This window comes from Oncorhynchus tshawytscha, linkage group LG26 (assembly GCF_018296145.1).
Source record: "Oncorhynchus tshawytscha isolate Ot180627B linkage group LG26, Otsh_v2.0, whole genome shotgun sequence".
Taxonomy (NCBI): Eukaryota; Metazoa; Chordata; class Actinopteri; order Salmoniformes; family Salmonidae; genus Oncorhynchus; species Oncorhynchus tshawytscha.
This window is the reverse complement of record NC_056454.1, coordinates 52,318,488-52,335,212: the sequence shown is the minus strand read 5'-3', so window position 1 is coordinate 52,335,212 and position 16,725 is coordinate 52,318,488. Positions and strand designations below refer to the sequence as shown.

Here is a 16,725-nt window from a genome sequence, read left to right as displayed (position 1 = left end):
TCACTAGATACAGGCTGATGGTCAGGGTGTGGTATTTCACTAGATACAGGCTGATGATCAGGGTGTGGTATTTCACTAGATACAGGCTGATGATCAGGGCTGATGGTCAGGGTGTGGTATTTCACTAGATACAGGCTGATGATCAGGGCTGATGGTCAGGGTGTGGTATTTCACTAGATACAGGCTGATGGTCAGGGTGTGGTATTTCACTAGATACAGGCTGATGGTCAGGGCTGATGGTCAGGGTGTGGTATTTCACTAGATACAGGCTGATGGTCAGGGTGTGGTATTTCACTAGATACAGGCTGATGGTCAGGGCTGATGGTCAGGGTGTGGTATTTCACTAGATACAGGCTGATGGTCAGGGCTGATGGTCAGGGTGTGGTATTTCACTAGATACAGGCTGATGATCAGGGTGTGGTATTTCACTAGATACAGGCTGATGGTCAGGGCTGATGGTCAGCAGGGTGTGGTATTTCACTAGATACAGGCTGATGATCAGGGTGTGGTATTTCAGGCTGGGTTATGGGTGTTGGGTAGGCTGGGTTATGGTGTGGGTCGTTAGATACAGGCTGATGATCAGTTGTGGATTGTTACAGCAGTAGGTGGGTTATGGTGTGGGTCGTTACAGCAGCAGGCTGGGTTATGGTGTGGGTCGTTACAGCAGCAGGCTGGGTTATGGTGTGGGTCGTTACAGCAGTAGGCTGGGTTATGGTGTGGGTCGCTACAGCAGCAGGCTGGGTTATGGTGTGGGTTGTTAGAGCAGTAGGCTGGGTTATGGTGTGGGTCGTTACAGCAGCAGGCTGGGTTATGGTGTGGGTCGTTACAGCAGCAGGCTGGGTTATGGTGTGGGTCGTTACAGCAGCAGGCTGGGTTATGGTGTGGGTCGTTACAGCAGCAGGCTGGGTTATGGTGTGGGTCGTTACAGCAGCAGGCTGGGTTATGGTGTGGGTCAGTTACAGTAGCAGGCTGGGTTATGGTGTGGGTCGTTACAGCAGCAGGCTGGGTTATGGTGTGGGTCGTTAGAGCACCAGGCTGGGTTATTGTGTGGGTCGTTACAGCAGTGTCGTTACAGCAGCAGGCTGGGTTATGGTGTGGGTCATTACAGCAGCAGGCTGGGTTATGGTGTGGGTCGTTACAGCACCAGGCTGGGTTATGGTGTGGGTCGTTAGAGCAGTAGGCTGGGTTATGGTGTGGGTTGTTAGAGCAGTAGGCTGGGTTATGGTGTGGGTCGTTACAGCAGCAGGCTGGGTTATGGTGTGGGTCGTTACAGCAGCAGGCTGGGTTATGGTGTGGGTCGTTACAGCAGCAGGCTGGGTTATGGTGTGGGTCGTTACAGCAGCAGGCTGGGTAATGGTGTGGGTCGTTACAGCACAGCAGCAGGCTGGGTTATGGTGTGGGTCGTTACAGCAGCAGGCTGGGTTATGGTGTGGTTTGTTAGAGCAGTAGGCTGGGTTATGGTGTGGGTCGTTACAGCAGCAGGCTGGGTTATGGTGTGGGTCATTAGAGCAGCAGGCTGGGTTATGGTGTGGGTCGTTACAGCAACAGGCTGGGTTATGGTGTGGGTCGTTACAGCAGCAGGCTGGGTTATGGTGTGGGTCGTTACAGCAGCAGGCTGGGTTATGGTGTGGGTCGTTACAGCAGTAGGTGGGTTATGGTGTGGATCGTTACAGCAGCAGGCTGGGTTATGGTGTGGGTCGTTACAGCAGCAGGCTGGGTTATGGTGTGGGTCGTTACAGCAGCAGGCTGGGTTATGGTGTGGGTCGTTACAGCAGCAGGCTGGGTTATGGTGTGGGTTGTTACAGCAGCAGGCTGGGTTATGGTGTGGGTCGTTACAGCAGCAGGCTGGGTTATGGTGTGGGTCGTTACAGCAGCAGGCTGGGTTATGGTGTGGGTCGTTACAGCAGCAGGCTGGGTTATGGTGTGGGTCGTTAGAGCACCAGGCTGGGTTATTGTGTGGGTCGTTACAGCAGCAGGCTGGGTTATGGTGTGGGTTGTTAGAGCAGTAGGCTGGGTTATGGTGTGGGTCGTTACAGCAGCAGGCTGGGTTATGGTGTGGGTCGTTACAGCACCAGGCTGGGTTATGGTGTGGGTCGTTACAGCACCAGGCTGGGTTATGGTGTGGGTCGTTAGAGCAGTAGGCTGGGTTATGGTGTGGGTTGTTAGAGCAGTAGGCTGGGTTATGGTGTGGGTCGTTACAGCAGCAGGCTGGGTTATGGTGTGGGTCGTTACAGAGCTTTTGGAGATTAGAGGGCGAGGGTCACTCCCTCTCTGGCTGGATCTGAGAGCTTTTGGAGATTAGAGGGCGAGGGTCACTCCCTCTCTGGCTGGATCTGAGAGCTTTTGGAGATTAGAGGGCGAGGGTCACTCCCTCTCTGGCTGGATCTGAGAGCTTTTGGAGATTAGAGGGCGAGGGTCACTCCCTCTCTGGCTGGATCTGAGAGCTTTTGGAGATTAGAGGGCGAGGGTCACTCCCTCTCTGGCTGGATCTGAGAGCTTTTGGAGATTAGAGGGCGAGGGTCACTCCCTCTCTGGCTGGATCTGAGAGCTTTTGGAGATTAGAGGGCGAGGGTCACTCCTCTCTCTGGCTGGATCTGAGAGCTTTTGGAGATTAGAGGGCGAGGGTCACTCCCTCTCTGGCTGGATCTGAGAGCTGTTGGAGATTAGAGGGCGAGGGTCACTCCCTCTCTGGCTGGATCTGAGAGCTGTTGGAGATTAGAGGGCGAGGGTCACTCCCTCTCTGGCTGGATCTGAGAGCTGTTGGAGATTAGAGGGCGAGGGTCACTCCCTCTCTGGCTGGATCTGAGAGCTGTTGGAGATTAGAGGGCGAGGTCACTCCCTCTCTGGCTGGATCTGAGAGCTTTTGGAGATTAGAGGGCGAGGGTCACTCCCTCTCTGGCTGGATCTGAGAGCTTTTGGAGATTAGAGGGCGAGGGTCACTCCCTCTCTGGCTGGATCTGAGAGCTTTTGGAGATTAGAGGGCGAGGGTCACTCCCTCTCTGGCTGGATCTGAGAGCTTTTGGAGATTAGAGGGCGAGGGTCACTCCCTCTCTGGCTGGATCTGAGAGCTTTTGGAGATTAGAGGGCGAGGGTCACTCCCTCTCTGGCTGGATCTGAGAGCTTTTGGAGATTAGAGGGCGAGGGTCACTCCCTCTCTGGCTGGATCTGAGAGCTTTTGGAGATTAGAGGGCGAGGGTCACTCCCTCTCTGGCTGGATCTGAGAGCTGTTGGAGATTAGAGGGCGAGGGTCACTCCCTCTCTGGCTGGATCTGAGAGCTGTTGGAGATTAGAGGGCGAGGGTCACTCCCTCTCTGGCTGGATCTGAGAGCTGTTGGAGATTAGAGGGCGAGGGTCACTCCCTCTCTGGCTGGATCTGAGAGCTGTTGGAGATTAGAGGGCGAGGGTCACTCCCTCTCTGGCTGGATCTGAGAGCTGTTGGAGATTAGAGGGCGAGGGTCACTCCCTCTCTGGCTGGATCTGAGAGCTGTTGGTTTTCCTTTATGTGGAAGTCCTCATCAACAAAATGTCCTGCAACTGTTGAAACATTTAAACAAATAGAAACAAACTTGTTGTGCGTGATTCCTCTGGGAGTTATCACTGTGTGTACAGTACATGAACTGTTCACATACATAAGACTTAAGCCTTTTTATGCTCAACATTGGTTAAAATGGTTGATTTGTTGTGTTTATGTATCTGTGTGTGTCTCTCTCTTTCCCCAGACCCCCAGTGCCTGGGCAGAGGAGTTTGTGGAGAAGAGGAGGGCTTCTCACCAACGTTCAGCCTCCTGGGGAAGCACTGACCAACTTAAAGAGGTATGCACTCCTCCCAACCCCCTCCCTCTCCTCCTCCCCTCTTCCTCCTCCCCACCTCCTCCCCTCCTCACCCAGCTGCCCCCTCACAGGGCTGCCCCCTTGCCCAGCTACACCCTCGCCCAGCTGGAAAAACTCCCTAGAAAGGCCAAAACCTAGGAAGAAACCTAGAGAGGAACCAGGCTATGTGGGGTGGCCAGTCCTCTTCTGGCTGTGCCGGGTGGAGATTATAACAGAACATGGCCAAGATGTTTAAATGTTCATAAATGACCAGCATGGTCAAATAATAATAATCACAGGCAGAACAGTTGAAACTGGAGCAGCAGCACGGCCAGGTGGACTGGGGACAGCAAGGAGTCATGGTAGTCCTGAGGCATGGTCCGACGGCTCAGGTCCTCCGAGAGAGAGAGAGAAAGAAAGAGAAAATTAGAGAGAGCACATTTAAAATTCACACAGGATAGGACAGGAGAAGTACTCCAGATATAACAAACTGACCCTAGCCCCCCGACACATAAACTACTGCAGCATAAATGTGTGTGGCTGGGTCAGGGTAGTGGTGTGTGGCTGGGTCAGGGTAGAGGTGTGGCTGGGTAAGGGTAGTGGTGTGTGGCTGGGTCAGGGTAGAGGTGTGGCTGGGTCAGGGTAGAGGTGTGGCTGGGTAAGGGTAGTGGTGTGTGGCTGGGTCAGGGTAGAGGTGTGGCTGGGTCAGGGTAGTGATGTGTGGCTGGGTCAGGGTAGAGGTGTGGCTGGGTCAGGGTAGTGATGTGTGGCTGGGTCAGGGTAGAGGTGTGGCTGGGTCAGGGTAGAGGTGTGTGGCTGGGTCAGGGTAGTGATGTGTGGCTGGGTCAGGGTAGTGATGTGTGGCTGGGTCAGGATAGAGGTGTGGCTGGGTCAGGGTAGTGGTGTGTGGCTGGGTCAGGGTAGAGGTGTGGCTGGGTCAGGGTAGTGATGTGTGGCTGGGTCAGGGTAGAGGTGTGGCTGGGTCAGGGTAGAGGTGTGGCTGGGTCAGGGTAGTGATGTGTGGCTGGGTCAGGGTAGAGGTGTGGCTGGGTCAGGGTAGTGATGTGTGGCTGGGTCAGGGTAGTGATGTGTGGCTGGGTCAGGATAGAGGTGTGGCTGGGTCAGGTTAGTGATGTGTGGCTGGGTCAGGATAGAGGTGTGCCTGGGTCAGGGTAGAGGTGTGGCTGGGTCAGGTTAGAGGTGAGTGGCTGGGTCAGGGTAGAGGTGTGGCTAGGTCAGGGTAGAGGTGAGTGGCTGGGTCAGGGTAGAGGTGTGGCTGGGTCAAGGTGGTGGTGTGTGGCTGGGTCAGGGTAGAGGTGTGGCTGGGTCAGGGTAGAGGTGTGTGGCTGGGTCAGGTTAGAGGTGTGGCTGGGTCAGGGTAGAGGTGTGGCTGGGTCAGGGTAGAGGTGAGTGGCTGGGTCAGGGTAGTGGTGTGGCTGGGTCAGGGTAGTGGTGTGTGGCTGGGTCAGGGTAGAGGTGTGGCTGGGTCAGGGTTGAGGTTTGGCTGGGTCAGGGTAGAGGTGTATGGCTGGGTCAGGGTAGAGGTGTGTGGCTGGGTCAGGGTAGAGGTGTGGCTGGGTCAGGGTAGAGGTGTGGCTGGGTCAGGGTAGTGGTGTGTGGCTGGGTCAGGGTAGTGGTGTGTGGCTGGGTCAGGGTAGTGGTGTGTGGCTGGGTCAGGGTAGAGGTGTGTGGCTGGGTCAGGGTAGAGGTGTGGCTGGGTCAGGGCCAGGGTAGAGGTGTGGCTGGGTCAGGGTAGAGGTGTGGCTGGGTCAGGGTAGAGGTGTGTGGCTGGGTCAGGGTAGTGGTGTGTGGCTGGGTCAGGGCCAGGGTAGAGGTGTGGCTGGGTCAGGGTAGAGGTGTGGCTGGGTCAGGGTAGAGGTGTGTGGCTGGGTCAGGGTAGTGGTGTGGCTGGGTCAGGGTAGAGGTGTGGCTGGGTCAGGGTAGAGGTGTGGCTGGGTCAGGGTAGAGGTGTGGCTGGGTCAGGGTAGTGGTGTGTGGCTGGGTCAGGGTAGAGGTGTGGCTGGGTCAGGGTAGAGGTGTGGCTGGGTCAGGGTAGAGGTGTGTGGCTGGGTCAGGGTAGTGGTGTGTGGCTGGGTCAGGGCCAGGGTAGAGGTGTGGCTGGGTCAGGGTAGAGGTGTGGCTGGGTCAGGGTAGAGGTGTGTGGCTGGGTCAGGGTAGTGGTGTGGCTGGGTCAGGGTAGAGGTGTGGCTGGGTCAGGGTAGAGGTGTGGCTGGGTCAGGGTAGAGGTGTGGCTGGGTCAGGGTAGTGGTGTGGCTGGGTCAGGGTAGAGGTGTGTGGCTGGGTCAGGGTAGAGGTGTGTGGCTGGGTCAGGGTAGAGGTGTGGCTGGGTCAGGGTAGAGGTGTGGCTGGGTCAGGGTAGAGGTGTGTGGCTGGGTCAGGGTAGTGGTGTGTGGCTGGGTCAGGGTAGAGGTGAGTGGCTGGGTCAGGGTAGTGGTGTGGCTGGGTCAGGGTAGTGGTGTGTGGCTGGGTCAGGGTAGAGGTGTGGCTGGGTCAGGGTTGAGGTTTGGCTAGGTCAGTGTAGAGGTGTGTGGCTGGGTCAGGGTAGAGGTGTGGCTGGGTCAGGGTAGAGGTGTGGCTAGGTCAGGGTAGAGGTGTGGCTAGGTCAGGGTAGAGGTGTGGCTGGGTCAGGGTAGTGGTGTGTGGCTGGGTCAGGGTAGAGGTGTGTGGGTGGGTCAGGGTAGAGGTGTGTGGCTGGGTCAGAGTAGTGGTGTGTGTGGCTGGGTCTGGGAGCTCATCTAGTCTAATTAGAGACGGGTCTGCGTGGGGTCTGGGAGCTCATCTAGTCTAATTAGAGACGGGTCTGCGTGGGGTCAGGGAGCTCATCTAGTCTAATTAGAGACGGGTCTGCGTGGGGTCAGGGAGTTCATCTAGTCTAATTAGAGACGGGTCTGCGTGGGGTCTGGGAGCTCATCTAGTCTAATTAGAGACGGGTCTGCGTGGGGTCAGGGAGCTCATCTAGTCTAATTAGAGACGGGTCTGCGTGGGGTCAGGGAGCTCATCTAGTCTAATTAGAGACGGGTCTGCGTGGGGTCAGGGAGTTCATCTAGTCTAATTAGATACGGGTCTGTGCGGGGTCTGGGAGCGTGGGGTCAGGGAGCGTGGGGTCAGGGAGTTCATCTAGTCTAAATACACAGGAACAGAAACTGTTATATCTTGTTGGGCCTTATTTCCCAGTTTTACTGCACTTGTCTATGTAGGGGATTGTCTATTGTATCAATGTGGCTTGTCACTCGCTGTCACTGTCTAGGTGAACGATATTACGTTCATCCACTGGCCAGAAGTTGTTTAAGAGGAACACATAGCATTATACATGTAATGAAATGGTTCAGGCTTTATCGCTGTTCTCGGTTCAGGTGTGGTCATTGGAAAATTATTTTGGACCAGTTCTTCCCTCTCCTCCCTCTGACCCGTCTCATCTCTCTGTTGTCTCTCTCTCTCTCCAGATTGCCAAGCTGAGGCAGCAGCTCCAGCGCAGTAAGCACAGCAGCCGTCACCATAGAGACAAGGAACGCAAATCACCATTCAATGGGAACCATGCTGCTCTCTACCAGGTGTGAGCAGGGCGAGGGACCCACAAAGCCAAAGAGAATAGATAGAAATGGTCTAGGCCTGATTAAACTGCTGTAATTGGGATTATTTACATTAAATCTAGATCTCCACTGTTACAAAAGGACCCAAAGCAGATTGATTCAGATTTAGATTCAGATTTAAATTCAGATTCAGATTTAGATTCAGATTTAGATTCAAATTTTAAAAAAAATTTAAATTCAGATTTACATTCAGGTTTAGATTCAGATTTAGGTTTAGGTTTAGATTCAGATTCAGCTTTAGATTTAGGTTTAGATTCAGATTCAGATTTAGATTCAGATTTAGATTTACATTCAGGTTTAGATTTAGATTCAGATTTAGATTTAGATTTAGACTATTGGCATATTAGTTGCAGATGACCTTGAACATGCTTGTTTAAAGGTCAAGCCTTCCTCTTTCAGTAAACTCTATTACTGGTTGTTAAGTTTTCACTTGTGGAGCTGAGGAGTCCCAGATGCCACCTGCTAAGAGGCTTATAGTCAGTGGGGGAGTAAATGCTGTTCATTTACTGCAACAATGCAAAACATTATGTTTGGCGTAAAAGCAACACAGCTCATCACCCTGAACACACCATCCCCACTGTCAAACATGGTGGTGGCAGCATCATGGTTTGGGCCTGCTTTTCTTCAGCAGGGACAGGGAAGATGGTTAAAATTGATGGGAAGATGGATGGAGCCTTTACCCCCTACTACCTGCTGTTACTGTCTATTATCTATCCTTTACCCCTACCTACAGTATACTGTTACTGTCTATTAGCTATCCTGTTGACTAGTCACTTTATTCCTAGTTATATGTACATATCTACCTCAATATCCTCGTACCCCTGCACATCCACTCTGTACTGGTACCCCGTGTATATAGTCTGGTACCCCGTGTATATAGCCTTGTACCTTGTGTATATAGCCTGGTACCCCGTGTATATAGCCTTGTACCCCGTGTATATAGCCTGGTACCCCGTGTATATAGCCTTGTACCTTGTGTATATAGCCTGGTACCCCGTGTATATAGCCTTGTACCCCGTGTATATAGCCTGGTACCCCGTGTATATAGCCTGTTACCCTGTGTATATAGCCAAGGTATCAATTTTTTATTATGTGTTATTATATTTCTATTATTTCTCTGTTATTTCTCTCTGCGTTGTTGGGCCCGTAAGCATTTCACTGCTAGTAAGCATTTCACTGCTAAACCTGTTGTTTACCAAGCATGTGACAATAACATTTTGTCTTCATGAGGGGTGAACTAGCCAGATCTCTCTTCATGAGGGGTGAACTAGCCAGATCTCTCTTCATGAGGGGTGAACTAGCCAGATCTCTCTTCATGAGGGGTGAACTAGCCAGATCTCTCTTCATGAGGGGTGAACTAGCCAGGTGGACAGATCTCTCTTCATGAGGGGTGAACTAGCCAGGTGGACAGATCTCTCTTCATGAGGGGTGAACTAGCCAGGTGGAGCAGTGGAGTCTGACAGACTCTCCTCTCTTTCCTTTCTCCCTCCCTCCCTCCCTATTTCTTTCCTCTCTCTCCCCTTTCTCTCTCCTCTCTCTCTCCTCTCTCTCCCCTTTCTCTCTCCTCTCTCTCTCCTCTCTCTCCCTTTTCTCTCCCTCTCTTTCCTCTCTCTCTCTCTCTCTCTCTCTCTCTCTCTCCTCTCTCTCTCCTCTCTCTCCCTTTCTCTCTCCCTCTCTCTCCTCTCTCTCCCCTTTCTCTCCCCTTTCTCTCTCCCCTCTCTTTCCTCTCTCTTTACTCTCTCAACTCTCTTTCCTCTCTCTCTTTCTCTCTCCTCTCTCTCTCCTCTCTCTCCCCTTTCTCTCTCCCTCTCTTTCCTCTCTCTTTACTCTCTCAACTCTCTTTCCTCTCTCTCTTTCTCTCTCCTCTCTCTCTCCTCTCTCTCCCCTTTCTCTCTCCTCTCTCTTTCCTCTCTTTCCTCTCTCTCTTTCCTCTCTCTTTCCTCTCTTTCTCTCTCTTTCTCTCTCCTCTCTCTCTCTCCTCTCTCTCCCCTTTCTCTCTCCTCTCTCTCCCCTTTTTCTCTCCTCTCTCTCTCTCTCTCTCTCTCCCCTTTCTCTCTCCTCTCTCTCTCTCCTCTCTCTCTCCCCTTTCTCTCTCCTCTCTCCCCTTTCTCTCTCCTCTCTCTCTCTCCTCTCTTTCCTCTCTTTCCTCTTCTCTTTCTTTCCCTTCTCCTCTCTCTCCTGTTTTGTGTTTGTCCATGAATTAGTGCAGCATGTGGTGAATGTATCCCTCTGTCTCTCCTCAACTTTGCCAGGGAGACAATTAACAGCCACACTCTGTTCAGCTGTCCCCTAGTGTGTGTGTGTGTGTGTGCGTGTGTGTGTGTGTGTGTGTGCATGCGTCAGTGTGTGTGTGTGCATGTCCCAGACTCGAGCACCATCTGTCGCTGTGCTGGGCTCAGTCCTCCTCTACTGAATCTTATTTACACACACGTTTGATTTACTATTCTTGTGAGGACTTCAAAAACACACTTCTCTATAGACCCCTACCAGATCCAGTCCAGTGGCGTGGCCCTAGGTATAGCTCTATGATATACAGTACTTGTTTAAGACAGGTTTTTAAGCTTTTCATTATTTGTCTGAACTCTGCAGTTTACTTTGGGGTTGAAACATTTCTGTATAGGATTATGGGAAAACAAATGTATTGTTCCCACACACCCAACAAGTGTTTTTGTAGTATAGAGGCAGAGATGTACTAAAGATCTGTCCCGTTACTTAAGTAAAACTACCGTTACTTAGATTGTAATTTACTCAAGTAAAAATAAAAGTAGCCCTCGTAAAACTTCTTAGGGCTGCAATCCCGTTAACGGGATGATATGACAACAGCCAGTGAAAGTGCAGGGCGCCAAATTCAAAACAACAGAAATCTCATCATTAAAATTCCTCAGACAAACATGTATCTTATACTGTTTTAAAGGTAATCGTGTTGTTAATCCCACCACAGCGTCCGATTTTCAAATAGGCTTTACAGCCAAGTCACAGAAAAACACAGCCATTTTTCCAGCCAAAGAGAGGAGTCACAAAAAGCGCAAATAGAGATAAAATGAATCACTAACCTTTGATGATCTTCATCAGATGACACTCATAGGACTTCATGTTACACAATACATGTATGTTTTGTTTGATAAAGTTCATATTTATATAAAAAAAATCTGATTTTACATTGGCGCATTACATTCACTAGTTCCAAAAACATCCAGTGATTTTGCATAGCCACATCGATTCAACAGAAATACTCATCATAAATGTAGATGATAATACAAGTTATACACATGGAATTATAGATATACCTCTCCTTAATGCAACCGCTGTGTCAGATTTCAAAAACACTTTACGGAAAAAGCAAACCATGCAATAATCTGAGACAGCGCTCAGAAAAATAATCAAATCCCTTAGCTTTGATGATCTTCATCAGAAAGCACTCCCAGGAATCGCAGTTCCACAATAAATGCTTGATTTGTTCGATAATGTCCATTATATATGTCCAAGTAGCTACTTTTGTTAGCGTTAGGTACACATATCTAAACGCTTGTGCATTACTTTGGACAAAACTTTAAAAAGTTATATTAAGCCTGTCACATCTGTGAATGTGGAATGTGTTTTGTTGGTTGATTGAAAAACAAGAAAACTTAATAAAACTTTAAATTGAATAATTTTTAAATTTTTTATATTAAGAAACATTTCAAACTAAGTATAGAATGAATCATTAGGATGTTTTTATCATAAATCTTCAATAAAGTTCCAACCGGAGAATTCCTTTGTGTCTAGAGGAGCAACGGAACGCAGGTCGATATCATGTGGAATGAGCGTGACCAGGAAATGGCTCTCTGCCAGTAACCTGACTCATTCAGCTCTTATTCAGTCCCACAACACAGTAGAAGCCTCATTCAAGTTTCTAAAGACGGTTGACATCTAGTGGAAGCCCTAGGAAGTGAAACTTCTGATGAACTTCACAGGGTGGTGAAAGAGCACGGCGATGAGCTTAATGATCCAGTCCTTTCTAATCAATATCAAGGGTCTTATTCTGGTGACATGACGATCGATGCTTGGCTGCAGTTTGACAAATACAAAATAATATCGCTGTTACTCATAATAATCTCATTTTTGTAGATAGCCTAGCCCCCCTCCCCCACCCGTTGTATCTGTGAGCTGTTGGCTAGAGCGCTTGTGCCAAGACCAGAGTGGGCCCATTTGCTATATAACTCAACAGTTTGTGACAAAACCATCAGTAGAGTTGAAAATACGATTTTGTATTTTTTTTAAATTTGATTAGTTACATGGGAATTTAACAGTAAAAGTTATTTTTATGTGCACTACGTCATCACGGCTTTTATCCGCAAAAAAAGTATGTTTGGTGGAAACCTCTCCGGTGGGGGATATGTACATATTGTTTTATGTAGATTTTAGAATATTGCATGAAAGTCTGTTGCAAATTGTATGGAATTTAAACTTACAGGCTGAAAGTCAGTGAAGGACCTTCTGGTCTTTTTTAAAATTATTATTATATTTATTTCACCTTTATTTAACCAGGTAAGCTAGTTGAGGACAACTTCTCATTTGCAACTGCGACCTGGCCAAGATAAAGCATAGCAGTGTGAACAGACAACACAGAGTTACACATGGAATAAACAAACGTACAGTCAATAACACAGTAGAAAAAAAATCTATATACAGTGTGTGCAAATGAAGTAAGATAAGGGAGGTAAGATAATAAAATAGGCCAATAGTGGTGAAGTAATTACAATATACCAATTAAACACTGGAATGGTAGATGTGCAGAAGATGAATCTGCAAGTAGAGATACTGGGGTGCAAAAGAGCAAGATAAATAAATAACAGTATGGGGATGAGGTAGTTGGATGGGCTATTTATAGATGAGCAATGTACAGGTGCAGTGATCTGTGAGCTGCTCTGTCAGCTGATGCTTAAAGCTAGTGAGGGTGATATGACTATCCAGCTTCAGTGATTTTTGAAGTTCGTTCCAGTCATTGGTAGCAGAGAACTGGAAGGAAAGACGACCAAAGGAGGATGTGGCTTTGGAGATGACCAGTGAGATATACCTGCTGGAGCGCGTGCTACGGGTGGGTCCTGCTATGGTGACCAGATAAGGCGGGGCTTTACTTAGCAAAGACTTGTAGATGACCTGGAGCCAGTGGGTTTGGCGACAAGTATGAAGCGAGGGCCAGCCAACGAGAAAATAACATTTGAGAGAACCAGTCAAACCCAGTTGCACAATTTTGTTGCCAATATTGCATTAACAAACAGCCTCTCCAGACCAGTGTGGTCCCCCGTGTTGTGAATCGTGTCAGCGAGTAGTTCTTTGGTGGCACCTTAATTGGGGAGGACAGGCTTGTGGAACAGAATAGTTGGAATGGTATCAAATACATCCAACACATGGTTTCCATGGTTTCCAGGTGTTTGTTGCCATTCCATTTGCTCCACTAGTTGCTCCAGACAGTACAGCCCACAGATAGTAACTATACCAGTACTGGTTACTCAAACAGAACTAGTTCCTCCAGACGGTAGTAGCTCTTCCAGACGGTTCTAGCTCCTCCAGATGGTTCTAGTTACTCTAGACAGGACTAGTTCCTACAGACAATAACTACAACAGTACTAGTTCCTCTAGACAGTACTAGTTCCTCCAGACAGTACTAGTTCCTCTAGACAGTACTAGTTCCTCCAGACAATAACTACAACAGTACAGTTCCTCTAGACAGTACTAGTTCCTCCAGACAGTACTAGTTCCTCCAGACAGTACTAGTTCCTCCAGACAGTACTAGTTCCTCCAGACAGTACTAGTTCCTCCAGACAGTAACTATACCAGTACTTGTTCCTCCAGACAGTACTAGTTCCTCCAGACAGTACAGCCCACAGATAGTAACTATACCAGTACTGGTTCCTCCAGACTGCAGTAGTTCCTCCAGATACTAGTCCTTCCAGACAGGACTAGTTCCTCCAGACAGTACTAGTTCCACCAGACAGTACAAGTTCCTCCAGACAGTAATAGTTCCTCCAGGCAGTACTAGTCCCTCCAGACAGGACTAGTCCCTCCAGACAGGACTAGTTCCTCCAGACAGTACTAGTTCCTCCAGACAGTACTAGTTCCTCCAGACAGTACTAGTCCCTCCAGACAGTACAGCCCACAGATAATAACTATAACAGTACTAGTTCTTCCAAATGTGTACTTAAGTTCACCTCTGAGGTCAGAAAATAAATTCCAAGAAACTGACATTCTTGGAAAGGTTAGAATTTCATGAAAGCACCAGTTAGTATTGTAGCCTGTATTATCTAGAGCAGATAGCACCAGTTAGTATTGTAGCCTGTATTATCTAGAGCAGATAGCACCAGTTAGTATTGTAGCCTGTATTATCTAGAGCAGATAGCACCAGTTAGTATTGTAGCCTGTATTATCTAGAGCAGATAGCACCAGTTAGTATTGTAGCCTGTATTATCTAGAGCAGATAGCACCAGTTAGTATTGTAGCCTGTATTATCTAGAGCAGATTGTTGTTCTCCTTAATAGTCAGTTGAACAACAATTAATCATTTAACTGTGTCCAGATGGTTTAAAAGAGCACCCTATTCTCTAATCAGGGCATTCTGAAAGTATTCAGACCCCTTGACTTTTTCCACATTTTGTTACCTTACAGCCTTATTCTAAAATTGATTCAATCATTTTTTTTCTCCCCTCAACAATCTACACACAATACCCCGTAATGACGAAGCAACATTTTTGCAAATGTATTAAAAATAAAAAACAGAAAATATCACATTTATCTAAGTATTCAGACCCTTTCCTCAGTACTTTGTTGAAGCACCTTTGGCAACGATTAGCAAAAATAGAAACGCAACATTCATCAATTTCAAAGATTTCTCTGAATTACAGTTCATATGAGGAAATCAGTCAATTTAAATTAATTAATTAGGCCCTAATCTGTGGATTTCACATGACTGGGCATACATATATGCATCTGTTGGTCACAGATACCTTTTAAAAAAGGTAGGGGTGTGGATCAGAAAACCAGTCAGTATCTGGTGTGACCACCATTTATTTGCCTCATGCAGCGCGAGACATCTCCTTCACATAGAGTTGATCAGGCGGTTAATTGTGGCCTGTGGAATGTTGTCCCACTCCTCTTCAATGGCTGTGTGAAGTTGCTGGATATTGGCGGGAACTGGAACACGCTGCCGTACACATCCACCCCAGAGCATACCAAACATGCTCAATGGCTGACATGTCTGGTGAGTATGCAGGCAATGGAATATCTGGGACATTTTCAGCTTCCAGGAATTGGGGCTGTGCATTATCATGCTGAAATATGAGGTGATGGAGGTGGATGAATGGCACAACAATGGGCCTCAGGACCTCGTCACGGTATCTCTTTGCATTCAAATTGCCATCGATAAAATACAATTGTGTTCATTGTCCGTAGCTTATGCCTGCCTATACCATAACCCTACCACCACCATGGGGCCCTCTGTTCACAACATTGACATCAGCAAGCCACTCGCCCACACAACGCCATACATACGGTCTGCGGTTGTGAGGCTGGTTGGCTGTACTGCCAAATTCTATAAAACGACATTGGAGGCGGCTTATGGTAGAGAAATTAGCCCTTTTTACTTAAGCCGATGTCACAAAATGCTGTACAGAAACCCAGCCTAAAACCCCAAACAGCAAGAAATGCAGGTGTAGAAGCACAGTGGTTAGGAAAAACTCCCTAGAAAGGCAAGAACCTCTGAGGAAGCCTAGAGAGGAACCAGGCTCTGAGGGGTGGGCCAGTCCTCTTCTGGCTGTGCCAGGTGGAGATTATAACAGAACATGGCCAAGATGTTCAAATGTTCATAGATGACCAGCAGGGTCAGATAATAATAATCACAGTGGTTGTCGAGGGTGCAACAGGTCAGCACCTCAAGAGTAAATGTCAGTTGGCTTTTCATAGCCGATCATTCAGTGTTAGAGACAGCAAGTGCGGTAGAGAGAGAGTCAAAAACAGCAGGTACGGGGACAGGTAGCACGTCCGGTGAACAGGTCAGGGTTCCATAGCTGCAAAGCAGAACAGTTGAAAATGGAGCAGCAGCACGACCTGGTGGACTGGGGACAGCAATAAGTTATCAGTCCTGGTCCTAGAGCTCAGGTCCTCTGAGAGAAGAGAGAAAGAGAGAGAATTAGAGAGAGCATACTTAAATTCACACAGGACACCGGATAAGACAGGAGAAATGCTCCAGATATAACAGACTGACCCTAGCCCCCGACACAAACTATTGCAGCATAAATACTGGAGGCTGAGACAGGAGGGGTCGGGAGCCACTGTGGCCTAATCCGACGATACACCAGGACAGGGCCAACCAGGCAGCAGGATATAACCCCACCCACTTTGCCAAAGCATAGCCCCCACACCACTAGAGACATATCTTCAAACCACCAACTTTCTACCCTGAGACAAGGCCAAGTATAGCCCACGAAGATCTCCCCCACGGCATGAAGCCGGGGGGGAGCGCCAACCCGGACAGGAAGACCACGTCAGTGACTTAAACCACTGCACCCCTCCTTGGGACGGCATGGAACGGCATGGAAGAGCACCAGTAAGCCAGTGACCCCTGTAATAGGGTTAGAGGCAGAGAAACCCAGTGGAGAGAGGGGAACTGGCCAGGCAGAGACAGCAAGGGCGGTTCGTTGCTCCAGTGCCTTTCCGTTCACCTTCACACCCCTGGGCCAGACTACAATAAAGACTTGAAGGTCGAGACCGAGTCTGCGGCTCTCACATGGGTAGGCAGACCATTCCATAAAAATGGAGCTCTATAGGAGAAAGCCCTGCCTCCAGCTGTTTGCTTAGAAATTCTAGGGACAGTAAGGAGGGTCCTGCGTCTTGTGACCATTGCGTACGTGTAGGTATGTACGGCATGACCAAATCGGACAGATAGAGAGAGATTGGTAGGAGACGAGTTCCAGAAGAGCTTCAACGCCATACAACACTCCTTCCGTGGCCTCCAACTGCTCTTAAATGCAAGTAAAACTAAATGCATGTTCTTCAATTCGATCGCTGCCTGCACCTGCCCGCCTGTCCAGCATGACTACCCTGGACGGTTCTGACTTAGAATACGTGGGCAACTACAAATACCTAGGTGTCTGGTTAGACTGTAAACTCTCCTTCCAGACTCACGTTAAGCATCTCCAATCCAAAATTAAATCGGCTTCCTATTTTGCAACAAAGCATCCTTCACTCATGCTGCCAAACATACCCTCGTAAAACCATATACATATACACCATATACTACCCACCACTGCAACCTCTATGCTCTCGTTGGCT

General features: G+C 48.8%; 1 protein-coding gene across 1 annotated transcript in view; it reads left to right on the top strand.

The window, feature by feature from the left end:
• Nucleotides 1–16,725, top strand: part of fam117bb (family with sequence similarity 117 member Bb) — an 83,673-nt gene that overhangs the window by 59,642 nt on the left and 7,306 nt on the right. The window contains exons 3-4 of the mRNA XM_042306904.1: nt 3,720–3,812; nt 7,274–7,381. Of these exons, the coding sequence (XP_042162838.1) occupies nt 3,720–3,812; nt 7,274–7,381 (201 nt within the window). The remainder of the gene's footprint in view (nt 1–3,719; nt 3,813–7,273; nt 7,382–16,725) is intronic.